The sequence below is a fragment of the Lathyrus oleraceus genome, chromosome 5 (genome assembly GCF_024323335.1).
Source record: "Lathyrus oleraceus cultivar Zhongwan6 chromosome 5, CAAS_Psat_ZW6_1.0, whole genome shotgun sequence".
Lineage (NCBI taxonomy): Eukaryota > Viridiplantae > Streptophyta > Magnoliopsida > Fabales > Fabaceae > Lathyrus > Lathyrus oleraceus.
In genome coordinates this window covers 586465465-586482435 of record NC_066583.1, presented here as the reverse complement: position 1 = coordinate 586482435, position 16971 = coordinate 586465465, and the positions used below count along the sequence as shown (strand labels likewise).

The window sequence follows — 16971 nt, the reverse complement described above, 5'->3', positions numbered from 1 at the left end:
ATAATTGGAATAATTTTTGGATTATTATTATTGGAATATAAAGTTGGAATCAGTAAAGAGTCCCATTTGGTAAAAAAGGGTTTTTCACGTGAAAAGAGAGAAGCGACTCAAAAGTGGAAAAAGGGCAAAAAGGAAGAGCAAGGGAAGAAGGGTTGAAGAAGGGAAAAGCTTGAAGTTAAAGGATTTGCCGGATTAACTCAGGTAAGGGGGGTTTATCGTCGTTTAATGGGTATTATGGGTTAACATGTAATGGGTAGTAATAAACCATTGAATCGACTCTAATTAGGATGATGAATGTTGCAAATTGTGAATTTGTGGATGAATGAGATATGGGTCTATAATTGAAGAAAATTCGTAGGAATTAGATGTAATAAGGTTAGAAATTGTGAAATTGAGTGGGTATGATCTGTGTTAGATAATATGAACGAATGCTGTGTAAAAATTGGACTGTGGAAGGTTGGATTTGAGAAATCTCGTAGCAGAGAAAAACCCATAGCAGATCTGGAATTTGGTTCCTGGTCATACGCGTATGACACTAGGCCATACGCGTATGAGATGGCCTGGTACGCGTATGGAGTGAGGCCATACGCGTATGAATGAAGAAGATGATGTTCTAACGTAGTTTTGTCTCTGTTGGTACGCGTATGGGAGAATGGGTACGCGTATCATACGCGTATGAGACAGGCTATACGCGTATGGGCAGAAGTCTGAATTTTGTCTGAGCTGTTGTTGTGCAGTTTTGGTTGTTTCAACTGAGTGATGTAATTTAGCTGATGTATGATATATTAGGGATCATTTCCCGTTGTTTTGAGCAGTATAGGTATTAGTAGAGTGTGCTAATACTGTGAATTATTATTTGGCATGACATGATATGATTCTGTGATAAACATGCTGATAATGTATGATGGTATGCATAATGTTGTGAATATATCTATTATGTATGCGATTGTGGATGGACTGTTTATGGCTTAGAGTGTGAGCATATGCCCATTATGGATTGTTGTTGATGTTTGCATGCTAGGTGATTTAGCGTGCATAGCATGGCCTTTATGGTGGTAGCTAATTCCCATGGTGAGGAATTAGTGAGTGAGTCACTAGGTCTCAAATGAGTGGGACTAGTGAGCTTGGTAGCCGTATCTGGGTTTGATCGGTGAGGTTGAACTATGTGTTCACGAATAGTCGGTACCGCATGCATGGAGTCTCATTGCATAATGTATGTATGGCGTATAATATGAATGGATGTATTCCAATATTATACGTGTGTTTTGTGTTTGTGTTGAGTATGATTTTGAGTTGATGTTGCCGTTGCTGAGTGTGTGATCTGATTAGGGTGACGAATGTGTTAATTTACTTAACATTACATGATATTTTATAATGCTTATTATATCGATTGAGGAACTCACCCTTACAACTATGTTTCAGGTAATGAGCAGTGATTGAGTAGAAGCTAGTGCTTGGAGTCTAGTGTAGTTCTTTAGTGGGTCATGCTCTGGTATATGTAACATCGGGACGGGATGTTTTACTTTGTTTTCATTTTGGTGGTTGAACAATTTTACATGTAATGTGTTACATGGTTTGCATGTTGTTAGAATTCTATCCGCTGCGAATTGTGCAATGTTTTATTTTGATTAATAAATGAGCATGACAAATTATTTTGGTGAATGGTGTGAAGTGTCAAGTGTGACACCCTGAAATTGCATATCTACTCTGATTCATATTTTGTTGTTTTAATTAATTATTGGGGTATTTTAGAAGGGTGTTACATTAGTGAGCAAGGGAAGAAGGGTTGAAGAAGGGAAAAACTTGAAGTTAAAGGATTTGCCGGATTAACTCAGGTAAGGGGGTTTATCGTCGTTTAATGGGTATTATGGGTTAACATGTAATGGGTAGTAATAAACCATTGAATCGACTCTAATTAGGATGATGAATGTTGCAAATTGTGAATTTGTGGATGAATGAGATATGGGTCTATAATTGAAGAAAATTCGTAGGAATTAGATGTAATAAGGTTAGAAATTGTGAAATTGAGTGGGTATGATCTGTGTTAGATAATATGAACGAATGCTGTGTAAAAATTGGACTGTGGAAGGTTGGATTTGAGAAATCTCGTAGCAGAGAAAAACCCATAGCAGATCTGGAATTTGGTTCCTGGTCATACGCGTATGACACTAGGCCATACTCGTATGAGATGGCCTGGTACGCGTATGGAGTGAGGCCATACGCGTATGAATGAAGAAGATGATGTTCTAACATAGTTTTGTCTCTGTTGGTACGCGTATGGGAGAATGGGTACGCGTATCATACGCGTATGAGACAGGCTATACGCGTATGGGCAGAAGTCTGAATTTTGTCTGAGCTGTTGTTGTGCAGTTTTGGTTGTTTCAGCTGAGTGATGTAATTTAGCTTATGTATGATATATTAGGGATCATTTCCCGTTGTTTTGAGCAGTATAGGTATTAGTAGAGTGTGCTAATACTGTGAATTATTATTTGGCATGACATGATATGATTCTGTGATAAACATGCTGATGATGTATGATGGTATGCATAATGTTGTGAATATATCTATTATGTATGCGATTGTGGATGGACTGTTTATGGCTTAGAGTGTGAGCATATGTCCATTGTGGATTGTTGTTGATGTTTGCATGCTAGGTGATTTAGCGTGCATAGTATGGCCTTTATGGTGGTAGCTAATTCCCATGGTGAGGAATTAGTGAGTGAGTCACTAGGTCTCAAATGAGTGGGACTAGTGAGCTTGGTAGCCGTATCTGGGTTTGATCGGTGAGGTTGAACTATGTGTTCACGAATAGTCGGTACCGCATGCATGGAGTCTCATTGCATAATGTATGTATGGCGTATAATATGAATGGATGTATTCCAATATTATACGTGTGTTTTGTGTTTGTGTTGAGTATGATTTTGAGTTGATGTTGCCGTTGTTGAGTGTGTGATCTGATTAGGGTGACGAATGTGTTAATTTACTTAACATTACATGATATTTTATAATGCTTATTATATCGATTGAGGAACTCACCCTTACAACTATGTTTCAGGTAACGAGCAGTGATTGAGTAGAAGCTAGTGCTTGGAGTCTAGTGTAGTTCTTTAGTGGGTCATGCTCTGGTATATGTAACATCAGGACGGGATGTTTTACTTTGTTTTCATTTTGGTGGTTGAACAATTTTACATGTAATGTGTTACATGGTTTGCATGTTGTTAGAATTCTATCCGCTGCGAATTGTGCAATGTTTTATTTTGATTAATAAATGAGCATGACAAATTATTTTGGTGAATGGTGTGAAGTGTCAAGTGTGACACCCTGAAATTGCATATCTACTCTGATTCATATTTTGTTGTTTTAATTAATTATTGGGGTATTTTAGAAGGGTGTTACATTAGTGGTATCAGAGCATAGTCGGTCGAGTCGAGTCGTAATTATTCTGTTTCCCTGTATGTGATAGGTGTTGTGTAACCCTATCAGTACTTATTGTTTTAGCTTGTTGGATTAATTCAGAATAGAGATGGCTGGAAGAGGTAGAGACGATGTTGCGATTGCTGAGGCTCTAGGTATGCTAGCTGGAGTACTTGGAGGGAATCCGAATGTTGTGGGACTGGGAGCTGCTCGTCAACTGAGTGAGTTCCAGAGGAACAATCCTCCAATGTTCAAGGGAGCATACGATCCAGATGGTGCTCAGAAGTGGTTGAAGGAGATCGAGAGGATCTTCCGAGTGACTGAGTGTGCCGATAACCAGAAGGTCAGGTTCGGTACGCATATGCTGTCAGAGGAAGCAGATGATTGGTGGGTTGCTGCCCACACTGAGTTGGAAACTGCTGGGAGTGCTGAGATCACTTGGGCAGTGTTCAGAGAGAGATTCCTGAGGAAGTACTTTCCAGAGGATGTCAGAGGAAAGAAAGAGATAGAGTTCTTAGAATTGAAGCAGGGCAACCGGTCTGTTACTGAGTATGCTGCTAAGTTCACAGAGCTGTCGAAGTATTACACTCCCTATGATGAGGCTACTGGGGAATTTTCAAAATGTGTGAAGTTTGAGAACGGGTTACGTCCCGAGATCAAGCAGGCTATTGGGTATCAGCGGATTAGAGTGTTTTCTGACTTGGTTGACTGTTGCAGGATTTTTGAACAGGATACCAAGGCCAGAGCGGAGAGCTATCAGTAGAGGGTTGATAGGAAAGGCAAGAATCAGAATGATCGTGGGAAACCGTATGCAGCTGGCAAAGGTTTCCAGAGACAGAGTGGGATGAAGAGACCTAGTGGGGGAGACTCCAGTGCCCCTGATAAGTGTTACAGATGTGGTCAGGCTGGACATCGTATCCATGAGTGTACCAGTACTGAGAAGAAGTGTTTCAAGTGTGGAAAAGGTGGTCACTTGGCTGCAGAGTGCCGGTTGAAGACTATGACTTGTTTCAATTGTGGAGAGGTGGGTCATATCAGTCCGCAGTGTCCTAAGCCGAAGAAAGAGAACCAGTTGGGAGGCAAGGTCTTTGCTTTATCGGGCTCTGAGACTTCTGCAGATGATCGTTTGATCCGAGGTACGTGCTATATTAATGGCTTTCCTCTTGTAGCTATTATTGACACAGGTGCGACTCATTCCTTTATATCTTTGGATTGTGCTGTGAAACTTAAATTAGAGATATCTGAGATGCATGGGAGTATGGTGATTGAAACTCCTGCAAAGGGTTCAGTGACTACTACTTCAGTTTGTTTTAATTGTCCTTGAGTATTTTTGGTAGAGACTTTGGGATGGACCTCGTGTGTCTTCCACTAGTGCAGATTGATGTTATCTTGGGTATGAACTGGTTGGTGTTTAACCGAGTTTATATCAACTGTTTTGATAAGACTGTGATCTTTCCTGAGATTGAGGAAGGAAAGAGTTTGTTTCTATCAGCAAGGCAGGTGAATGAGGCAGTAGCAGATGGGGCAGAGTTGTTTATGCTGTTAGCGACTTTGGAGGCTAAAGATAAACTGGTGATTTGCGATCTAGCCGTGGTGTGTGATTTTCCTGATGTGTTTCCTGAAGAAGTGAATGAATTACCGCCAGAGCGTGAAGTTGAGTTCTCGATTGATTTGGTACCTGGTACTAGGCCGATATCGATGGCTCCGTACCGTATGTTTGCTGTTGAGTTAACTGAATTGAAGAGTCAGCTGGAAGATCTGTTGGATAAGAAATTTATTCGTCCGAGTGTGTCACCGTGGGGCGCACCAGTGTTATTGGTTAAGAAGAAAGAAGGTACTATGAGGTTGTGTGTGGACTACAGGCAACTGAATAAAGTGACGATCAAGAATCGGTATCCTTTGCCGAGGATTGATGATTTGATGGATCAGTTAGTTGGTGCGAGTGTGTTCAGCAAAATAGATTTGAGATCGGGGTATCATCAGATACGTGTGAAAACTGAGGATATTCAGAAGACTGCTTTCAGAACAAGGTATGGACATTATGAGTATTCTGTAATGCCTTTTGGTGTGACTAATGCGCCTGGGGTATTTATGGAGTATATGAATAGGATTTTCCATCCGTACCTAGACAAGTTTGTTGTGGTGTTTATTGACGATATTTTGGTGTATTCAAAATCTGAAGAAGAGCATGCTGAACATTTGAGAGTGGTTTTAGGAGTTCTACGAGAAAAGAAGTTATTTGCTAAACTGTCCAAGTGTGAATTTTGGTTAGAAGAGGTTAGTTTTCTTGGTCATGTGGTTTCAAGAGGTGGTGTTGCTGTTGATCCTTCTAATATAGAAGCGGTATCTAAGTGGGAAGCTCCGAAGTCAGTTTCTGAGATAAGGAGTTTTCTTGGACTTGCAGGTTATTATAGGAAATTCATTGAGGGATTTTCTAAGTTGGCGTTACCGTTGACGATGTTGACTAGAAAGGGGCAAGCGTTTGTTTGGGACTCAAAATGTGAAGAAGGTTTCCAAGAGTTAAAGAGAAGGTTAACTACTGCTCCTATTCTGATATTACCAAGTCCGTCGGAACCATTTGAGGTTTACTATGATGCTTCATTGTTGGGCTTGGGTGGTGTTTTGATGCAGAATAAGCAGGTTGTAGCTTATGCTTCGAGACAACTGAAGGTTCATGAGAGGAACTATCCGACACACGATTTAGAGTTGGCAGCTGTGGTATTTGTTCTGAAGTTATGGAGGCATTACTTGTACGGGTCAAGATTTGAGGTTTTCAGTGACCATAAAAGTTTAAAGTATTTGTTTGATCAGAAAGAGCTGAATATGAGACAGAGGAGATGGTTAGAGTTTCTGAAGGATTATGACTTTGGTTTGAATTACCATCCGGGTAAAGCAAACGTAGTGGCTGATGCATTGAGTCGGAAATCATTACATATGTCTATGTTAATGGTTAAGGAATTGGATTTAATTGAGCAGTTTAGAGACTTGAGTTTGGTATGTGAGAGTACTCACAATAGTGTTAAATTGGGAATGTTGAAGTTAACGAGTGGTATTCTGGATGAGATTAGAGAGGGTCAGAAATCCGATGTGCTTTTGGTTGATAAGTTGACTCTAGTGAATCAAGGTCAAGGTGGTGAATTCAGAGTTGATGAGAATGGTGTTTTGAAATTTGGTAATCGGGTGTGTATTCCGGATGTTACCAAACTTAAGAAGAGTATTCTTGAGGAAGGACATCGTAGTGGCCTGAGTATTCATCCTGGGGCTACGAAGATGTATCATGATTTGAAAAAGTTATTTTGGTGGCCGGGAATGAAAAGAGAAATTGCGAGTTTTGTTTATTCTTGTTTGACTTGTCAGAAGTCAAAGATTGAGCATCAGAAGCCGTCTGGGCTAATGCAACCGTTGGCTATTCCAGAGTGGAAGTGGGATAGTATCAGTATGGATTTTGTTTCTGGTTTACCGAGGACAATTAAGAATTTTGAAGCTATTTGGGTGATTGTTGACAGATTGACAAAATCGGCTCATTTCATTCCGATCAGAATGGATTATCCGTTAGAGAGATTAGCTGAGTTGTATATTGAGAAAATTGTAAGTTTGCATGGTATTCCGTCGAGTATTGTTTCGGACAGAGATCCTAGATTTACATCGAAGTTCTGGGAAGGTTTGCAGAGGGCTTTGGGAACTAAGCTGAGATTGAGTTCTGCATATCATCCGCAGACTGATGGTCAGACTGAGAGGACGATTCAGTCACTGGAGGACCTTTTGAGGGCTTGTGTTTTGGAAAAGGGAGGTGCTTGGGATTGTTATTTACCTTTAATTGAGTTTACCTACAACAATAGTTTTCATTCGAGCATTGGTATGGCACCGTTTGAAGCTTTGTATGGTAGGAGATGTCGGACACCTTTATGTTGGTATGAGTCCGGTGAGAGTGTTGTGGTTGGACCGGAGATTGTTCAACAAACTACGGAAAAGATTAAGATGATTCAGGAGAAGATGAGGATTGCTCAGAGTCGTCAGAAGAGTTATCACGACAAGAGGAGGAAGTCACTTGAGTTTCAAGAGGGAGATCATGTGTTTCTTCGTGTTACTCCGATAACTGGGGTTGGTCGAGCTTTGAAGTCGAAGAAGTTGACACCTCGATTTATTGGTCCTTATCAGATTTTGGAGAGGATAGGGGAGGTAGCCTATCGTATCGCTTTACCGCCGTCACTTGCGAATTTGCATGAGGTTTTTCATGTGTCTCAGTTGAGGAGATACATTCCTGATCCGTCGCATGTGGTCCAAGTAGATGATGTACAGGTGAGAGATAACCTGACTGTTGAAACATCACCTATGAGGATCGAGGATCGAGAGTTGAAGCAGTTGCGGGGTAAAGAGATTGCTTTGGTAAAGGTAGCTTGGGGAGGACCAGCAGGTGGCAATGTGACTTGGGAACTTGAGAGTCAGATGAAGGAGTCTTATCCAAAGTTATTCGCTTGAGGTATGTTTTCGAGGACGAAAACTCTTTTAGTGGGGGATAGTTGTAACACCCCGATAAAATATGATAATTATTTAATTTAAGTTAATAGTATATTTATTAATTTAATTAAATAATTGGAATAATTTTTGGATTATTATTATTGGAATATAAAGTTGGAATCAGTAAAGAGTCCCATTTGGTAAAAAAGGGTTTTTCACGTGAAAAGAGAGAAGCGACTCAAAAGTGGAAAAAGGGCAAAAAGGAAGAGCAAGGGAAGAAGGGTTGAAGAAGGGAAAAGCTTGAAGTTAAAGGATTTGCCGGATTAACTCAGGTAAGGGGGTTTATCGTCGTTTAATGGGTATTATGGGTTAACATGTAATGGGTAGTAATAAACCATTGAATCGACTCTAATTAGGATGATGAATGTTGCAAATTGTGAATTTGTGGATGAATGAGATATGGGTCTATAATTGAAGAAAATTCGTAGGAATTAGATGTAATAAGGTTAGAAATTGTGAAATTGAGTGGGTATGATCTGTGTTAGATAATATGAACGAATGTTGTGTAAAAATTGGACTGTGGAAGGTTGGATTTGAGAAATCTCGTAGCAGAGAAAAACCCATAGCAGATCTGGAATTTGGTTCCTGGTCATACGCGTATGACACTAGGCCATACGCGTATGAGATGGCCTGGTACGCGTATGGAGTGAGGCCATACGCGTATGAATGAAGAAGATGATGTTCTAACGTAGTTTTGTCTCTGTTGGTACGCGTATGGGAGAATGGGTACGCGTATCATACGCGTATGAGACAGGCTATACGCGTATGGGCAGAAGTCTGAATTTTGTCTGAGCTGTTGTTGTGTAGTTTTGGTTGTTTCAACTGAGTGATGTAATTTAGCTGATGTATGATATATTAGGGATTATTTCCCGTTGTTTTGAGCAGTATAGGTATTAGTAGAGTGTGCTAATACTGTGAATTATTATTTGGCATGACATGATATGATTCTGTGATAAACATGCTGATGATGTATGATGGTATGTATAATGTTGTGAATATATCTATTATGTATGCGATTGTGGATGGACTGTTTATGGCTTAGAGTGTGAGCATATGTCCATTGTGGATTGTTGTTGATGTTTGCATGCTAGGTGATTTAGCGTGCATAGCATGGCCTTTATGGTGGTAGCTAATTCCCATGGTGAGGAATTAGTGAGTGAGTCACTAGGTCTCAAATGAGTGGGACTAGTGAGCTTGGTAGCCGTATCTGGGTTTGATCGGTGAGGTTGAACTATGTGTTCACGAATAGTCGGTACCGCATGCATGGAGTCTCATTGCATAATGTATGTATGGCGTATAATATGAATGGATGTATTCCAATATTATACGTGTGTTTTGTGTTTGTGTTGAGTATGATTATGAGTTGATGTTGCCGTTGCTGAGTGTGTGATCTGATTAGGGTGACGAATGTGTTAATTTACTTAACATTACATGATATTTTATAATGCTTATTATATCGATTGAGGAACTCACCCTTACAACTATGTTTCAGGTAACGAGCAGTGATTGAGTAGAAGCTAGTGCTTGGAGTCTAGTGTAGTTCTTTAGTGGGTCATGCTCTGGTATATGTAACATCGGGACGGGATGTTTTACTTTGTTTTCATTTTGGTGGTTGAACAATTTTACATGTAATGCGTTACATGGTTTGCATGTTGTTAGAATTCTATCCGCTGCGAATTGTGCAATGTTTTATTTTGATTAATAAATGAGCATGACAAATTATTTTGGTGAATGGTGTGAAGTGTCAAGTGTGACACCCTGAAATTGCATATCTACTCTGATTCATATTTTGTTGTTTTAATTAATTATTGGGGTATTTTAGAAGGGTGTTACAGAGACGACCGTCGAGCCATGCGACGTTAAACGCAGCGCTTCGTGGGAGGCAACCCACGCGGTTTTATTCTAATTATTTTAGTGTTTGGTGTGTTTCCAATTTCATTTGTAGGTTCGTAGGTAAATCACATAGTACAGAAGAAAAGGTTTGAGCTAAACTCATAAAGGACAATTGGATAGCAGAGAACGATGAAACAAAAACAAATCAACAATTTTTTGAAAAAACAGGGCCCTGACACGGGTGCCCGTGTCACCTGACACGGCCAGTGTCAGGCAAGAAGCTGAGGAAGAGGAATTTTACAGTAGGCTGACACGGTAGCCCGTGTCAGCTCTACTAGGAGGATAGTCAAAAAAACAGTGGCTTGACACGATCGCCCGTGTCAGCTGACACGGCCTGTGTCAGGCCTAACGGCCATAATTTTTCAAATTTTGGATTTTGTGATTTCGTGGACCCCACCCGTATTTTCCACCACTTAAACTCATTCTACCCTAAATTAACCAATAAAATCTGATTTTCTCACCTTCTATCTCCCATTTTTACCAAATATTTCTTCTTCCTCCATTGTTCTTCAACTTTCTCCATATCCACACCACCAAAAAGCTCTCAATTTTGCCACTCTACTCCGTCCAAATCACCGACACCCTTCACAAAAGTTGCTTTACTCTCCATCCTCTACAAGGCTACGGTAATCATTTTTCCATTTTCCATATTTTTTTTGGGTGATAAATTTTTTGTTACAGGAATCAATAATGTCGCCGAAGCGAATTTCCAAGGGGAAACAAACAGAAGCGGAATCATCCCGTCCTCGGAAACGAACCATCCGTCATCTGAATTCGCATGATATCATCTTTGATAACCCGGAGCATGAACGGAGGTACTCTTCTCACGTCAAATGGAAGATAACTTCGACAAGGTACATATGCTCGGATACTTTATTTCAATTGGGTTTGTCGGAAGAATTGGATAGGATGTTCCATGTTCTCAGAATGCTTGAATTTGTGTATTGTGAAGCGCCTACCTATGAGCGCATCACGTTAGAATTCTTGAGCACCATTGAGTTCAAGTTAAAAACAGGTTAGACAGGTACAACGATGTACTTTAGAGGAACGATGACTTTCAGGTTGTACAATGTCGACCACGAGTTGACAGTGGAGCAGCAGGGTGAAATTCTCCGCCTACCCCTATATGGCTTCGGAGCCTTACCAGATAGTTTTGATACTAAGACTTTCTGGTTAGGCCTTACGGGACGATCAAATTATGTGACAAAAGAGGCGAAAGCATCTGGCATTCAGAACCCTTGTTTAAGGTATGCCCCAAAGGTGCTAACTTTCACGTTTTTTGGTAGGGGTGATAGCACAGGTGTAGCTACCCAGAGGGAGCTCTTATTTTTGTTTGCCATGGAAAACCGAGTAGCTGTGAGCGTTGCAGCATTTGCAGCGGATTACCTGGGTCGAGTGGGGAGAGCAGCCCAATGGGGAATTTCCATATGGGGCGTCATCACATAGATTGCCCACCATTTCGGATTTGACCCTGCAGCACTTAATGAGACGTCGGTGGCAGGTAAGCATAAACTGGACATGAACACGTTGGTTCAGCAAGGTATGATATCACAAATTTCTAATTATTATGCTTTAATGAGTTCTGGTCAGTTCATTATGGCTCTTCCTGACCCTGCACGAATTAGCATTTCCAACACGGCCAATTGGCTATATGAGAGTGTCGTCCAAGATGATATGGACGAGCCTAATGATGACCCATTTGCTGCAGGTGACCCACAAGAGGAAGAGGTGAAGGAAGAGGTGCAGGAACATGAGCAGTTTGTTGCTCCGCCAGAGGACACCACGCACCTAGGTGTCGAGTCGTCATATGTAACGTCGGACCAATGGTCGTGGATGCAAACAGAAATCGGCGATCTCTGAGCGGAGAAAACACACCAAGACCTAGAGCATGCCCGTCAAGGGACTCTTATGGAGGAGATGCACGCGATGATGCAACAGCTTATGTTGCAATTTCCGCCACCACAGTGAACCTGTGTGAGTCCCTCTCTATCTTGGATTAACCATTGCGGACAATGTTTAGTTCAAGTGTGTGTGTGGGGGGGGGGGGGGGGGGGGGGAGGTTATTATTTGTTATTTTTGTTCTTAGTATTTTTCAGCATTTTATTATGTGTGTTCAAAATAATTAGTTATGTGGTATTTTATATGTTACAGATAGAGGGCATTCGTGTCGGATGAATAATGAGGCTTGAAGCAATTGGATGAAAGACACACTCCTCTACTTGCTCTTTTGGAAACCCCTGAACAATCAGACGCGACTCTCTGTCACTAGACTTCTTAGGAGTACTCTATAACCGAAGCGAAGACGAAGCTACATCACACTGAGAGGTATCTTGGAAGCCTGTAAGTTATACCAAACATGGTGAGGATTACAAAAAGCCAAACATTTGTCTGAGAGCTTTCGAGGTATGTCTTTGTCTCTCTGGGTTTGCATAAGAGATACTGGAATTTCATAACACACTTGTACACACTGAGGCATTATTATTTTTATTTTAACCCAAGCCTTTCCAGCCAACCAGCCATTATTACCCTTCATTCACCCAAGTTGAGCCTTATTTCCTTTTGTTTGTTAGTTAACCACTATATATAACCATAAGCCCATACACTACCACACATTGCTTAGATAAGTGTTGTTTACCTCAAATCTGTGGAAAAGCCTAAGTTTGGGGTTTCATCAAAATTTTGGGACACCGATAAAAAGTAGATAAGTGCAGAAAAATGAGAAAAGTACGAAACCTCAAAGAAAAAAAAGAGAAATGAAAAAAAATATTATGAGAAGTATGACGAAGCACTTATCTAGAAGAATTGAGGTTGGCAAAAAGCATGCTCAAAAGAGCAATAAAAAGAAGGAAAAAAAGCCAATGAATTCCAATATGAACGGTGCCCAATAGGAATACCCCCTAATAAAAGATGGAACACAATTACGAGGGTAGCAACACAGACTCTGAGCTTGAACCCCTAGTATTTCCCTTTTTGTTTTGATTCCCCACCTTACATCTTAGCCCCGCTACAACCCAAAAAGCCCTCGAATAGTTTGTATTGTGTGTTTCTTGTTATGAAGGTATATGTGTTTCAAACCTAAGAGTTGACTTTACATGCTCTGTTTTCTTGAGTGAAAACACTTTGATCCCGAGAGATTTGGTGATAGTGTGAAAAGCTACAGGCTAAAAGATGCGTCAATGTGAAAGTGTAGCAGAAGTCGAAAGTCGGGAAAGAGTAAAACAGTGAATAAAAAGTGAACAGGGAATTGTGAAAGATCACAGTAGCATTGTGGATGCAGAATTTGGGGGTGACCATCCTGGTGTCTTGAGCATCACTTGAGGACAAGCAATGAGATAAGTTTAGGGTTGTGACCAGTCTCCAACTTTACTTGTTTTCTAACACTCATTCGACACCTTTTCACGAGTCGGTAACACATTAGTTTACCTATTTTATCATTTTGTTTAGTAATTTAGATGTTTTGCATTGTTATTTCAAGTTGTTGATTATATTTGGTTTGCATCATTTTACTCCATTTTATGTCTCTTTGTGGTAGTTTTACTGGTTTCAGGAGTAAGTAAGAGTACCAGAGGGATAGCCAAGCGAATCGGACATTTCGGGCCCGTCAGAAGAAGAAATTGGTAACATAGTAGTCCTGACACGGCCATCTGTGTTGCCCAACACGGGCCGTGTCAGGAGAAGAAAACAGGGAGCTGACACGGGCGCCCGTGTCAGCTGACACGACCCGTGTCAGCCTCCCTGGAGGGGCGTGTCAGGGCTAATTCACCAGACAGCCAACACGGCATGTCGTGTTGCCTGACACAACCACTGTTGGCTTGGACACCTCATTTTCCAGTTTTTGCTATACTTTGGCACGGCTAATCCCGAAGGGCATTTTGGACTTTTGCTACATCAAATTAGTCATCAGGAACTATTTAGGGGATTTTTGAATATGGAGGAAGGGACTTTTTTTCACTATCACAAATTGGAGACGATAAAGATTGAAGCAGTCAAAAGCGTCGAAGAACGAAGATCCTTCAAGAGCGGATGTAATTGAAGATCAACAGAATTCCCATCCTTTTGTAATGTCTCGTTTTTATTTTGTATCTTATTTGAATAATATGAGAGGCTAAACCCCTCAATGCCAGGGGGTGTCCCTGAATTGATCGTGTAATGAATCTGAAGTTATAATTTCCTTAATACATGTTATTTGTTGTTAATTTCACTGTGTAATTTGCGTAATGCTTTCTTTATTAGAAAAATCAAGATTTATCTATGGTTAAGAATTAACAGGATTGCAATTGTTAAGGTTTTTACACAATGAAACCATATTAGATATCACTAGGACTAAGGATATCCTATGGTTACCAGTTTATTCTTGTTAAAAGTATAATTGCTTGGTTTCATCATAATTGTCTAAGGACTTAGAGGTTAGATTGAATGACCAAAGGTTTCCCTCTGAGGACTTAGGGGGGAACATTCTTAAGATCTGGTAATTGAAACAATTTTCATTATTAAGGATATATACACTCAAGGGTCATTATAGGAGATTCTCATACATCATCCTTGGCATATTATTATAACTTGTGAAAAAGATTTATTTTATTTTCTCTTGCAGTGACTTTTTACAAAACCTCAATTCTTAGTTTTGTTCAATTGAGTAACAATTTACACATATATTGTTCTCGAGATCGATCTTTCGGAAACATCCATATTATTACTATATCGGCAAAATAGTACACTTGCTATTTTCCCAATCAAGGCAGTTGCTTTATTTGCTGAGTCTTTAGTGGAAAAGCTCAGATCACTTTCTGAAAAATCTCAACTAAGTGATAATCCCTTTCAAGTGAGGATTTACTGGAATAGAGTTATTAGATTGATGACATTTGAGGCATTCAAACTGAAAGGCCTCTATGAACAGGTCAGAAATGACTATATTAGAGAAGCTGAGGAGAGGCTCGAGGCTCGTTTGGCCAGAGAGGTAGAAGAGAAAACACACAGAGAAGTGGAAGAGAAAGCGAGAAGAGAAGCAGAAGAAAAGGCCATTGACGAGGCTGTTATTGTTGCTGAAGTTGAAGCCAAAGCCAAGGCTGACGCTGAAGAAGCAGCACACATTGTTGCAGATGAAGCTACCAAGCCAAAGGACGCAACTCTGACTCAAGGAGACTCATCTCATTCTGACCTTGCTCCGTTGGTACTAAATACCCTGGAGGAACTCCAGAGAGAACAACAGATTATGAGAGCCAGACTGGATCAACAGGACTCTGTAAACTCCAACATTAAGAATCTGCTGACTCAGCTGCTGCAGAGGATGCCACCTCCTCTGAACCCTTAGGCACCTTAGGATATTTTTGCTATCTTGCTCTAAGTGTTTTAGTCGGTCTATGTTTTCCTTCTTAGTATTTTTTCTCTATACTGATTTCCCTTATCAATGAAGTTTGTCTTGCCTTAACTTGCTTTCCTATGTAATTTTTGAGTCTGACAAAAAGGGGGAGAAATAATTAAACAGCCTCTGATGAAATTAATATCTAAGCCTCATAATGCACTGCGTACATTCAAAAAAAATTATTATGAAGTCTAAAGTTCTACAGAAAGTATCTAAGCAAAACATCTTAGAAACAAGCTAAATAACATAAGAAGATCTGGTAAGAACCTCTAAACCTTCTTAAGCATCAGACTTAGGGGGAGACTGCTTATCTCAGGGGGAGTCATTATACATCTAACTTTGAGATAACTACTTAAATTTTTTATGAAGTATCATTGTTTCATCAACGGTCTGAAGTTTTATCATCATCAAAAAGGGGGAGATTGTTAGAACAAGATTTTGTGTCCATAATTTATGTCTAAATTTTGATGATAATAAAAGATGAAACATTTTGGTACCCTAACAAATTTCTCTAAGTATGCAGGTCTCTAACAGGAAATGGATCTGACAAAACAACATCTGACATCACACAAGCCTAGAACAGTTGACTTAAATTTAAAAGCAGTCGCACTGACTCTGAAGACAATGGCGTTCACAGCATCTGAAGTTTGAAGACTCAGATACTCTAAATATGAAGGATTCCATATATGGTTACTCTACTAATCCGTACATCTGAAGAAGGTCCAACCGAAGACTAATCAAGAACTTCTGAAGTAAATCACTTCTAACAACTATCTGAAGAATACATGTTCTACAAGAAGATCTGGATTTCGCGCACTCTGATTAACGCCTAACATATCAACTTCAAGACTTAGCAAAGAAGTATTCCATATATGGCATGAGTATTTATCTGGAGAAGAATAAATACTCTCCTAAACTGCTATGGAAAGGACAACAAACTTAATATCATTTAATTCCCATCATTGGCAAGATATCAACATCAATGCTTCAGCTAACGGTATCATATCCAAAGCATTATATAAAGGCCCATCTCTCATCATACAAAATACGAAGTAATCACACAAGAACACTGCAAATCAAAGTCAATATTTCACAAATTCTTGTTCTACTCTTTTCACACAAGTTGTTTCTCTTAGTGTGAAATTTTATTGTTCTTACTGTGTTCAAATTGCTTACCTAGAAGCACTAAACACTTTCGTGTAATTCTCAAATAGTTGTTGAATATTTCCTCAAGTGACTTGTAAAGTCTATAGACTTGAGAGGGATAAGATATCATTGTACTCTTAGACGTTTGTTATAATCTTTCTAGATTATTGTATTAAGTCCTTATTGAAGGCGAAATCACCTTGGTCAGGTGGACTGGAGTAACTTTGAATTTCAAGCGAACCAGGATTAACTTTTGTGTTATTTTCTTTGTTTTTCGTGTGTGTGGTGTTTGCAAAAGTTTTTATCATCAGTGAAAACAATTCAAACCCCCCTTTCTTATTTTTCTCTACCTTCAGAACTGACGCATCTAAATACCTTTCAAAGGAGGTGTCATTGAAATTGGCGCGTGCTTGCATTGTCATTGCCCTTATCTGCCCATGCATCTGGCACATGCACGTGTGCTTGTAAGTGTGTGCCACATGCATTGGCGCATGCATGTGTCATGTGTGTGCGGCGTATAGCGCAATGGCACATGCATGTGTGTGTTCATCTATAAATACACTGCACATCTCCCATATATTTTACACACAACTTCTTACCCTCCTTCCATTTTCCTTCAATCTCCTTCAATTTTGTTT

At 40.0% G+C, this 16971-nt stretch overlaps 1 protein-coding gene across 1 annotated transcript; it reads left to right on the top strand.

Moving 5' to 3' along the window:
* The first annotated feature begins 14680 nt into the window (after positions 1-14680).
* Positions 14681-15136, top strand: LOC127082240 (eukaryotic translation initiation factor 4 gamma-like). Its single transcript, XM_051022484.1, has one exon. The coding sequence runs from the start codon at positions 14681-14683 to the stop codon at positions 15134-15136; it is 456 nt and encodes a 151-aa protein (XP_050878441.1).
* The last annotated feature ends 1835 nt before the right edge of the window (positions 15137-16971 follow it).

What these genes read in the sequence shown, in the direction of transcription:
- LOC127082240 (XM_051022484.1), top strand. Translation starts at nt 14,681, where the DNA reads ATGACATTTGAGGCATTCAAACTGAAAGGCCTCTATGAACAGGTCAGA.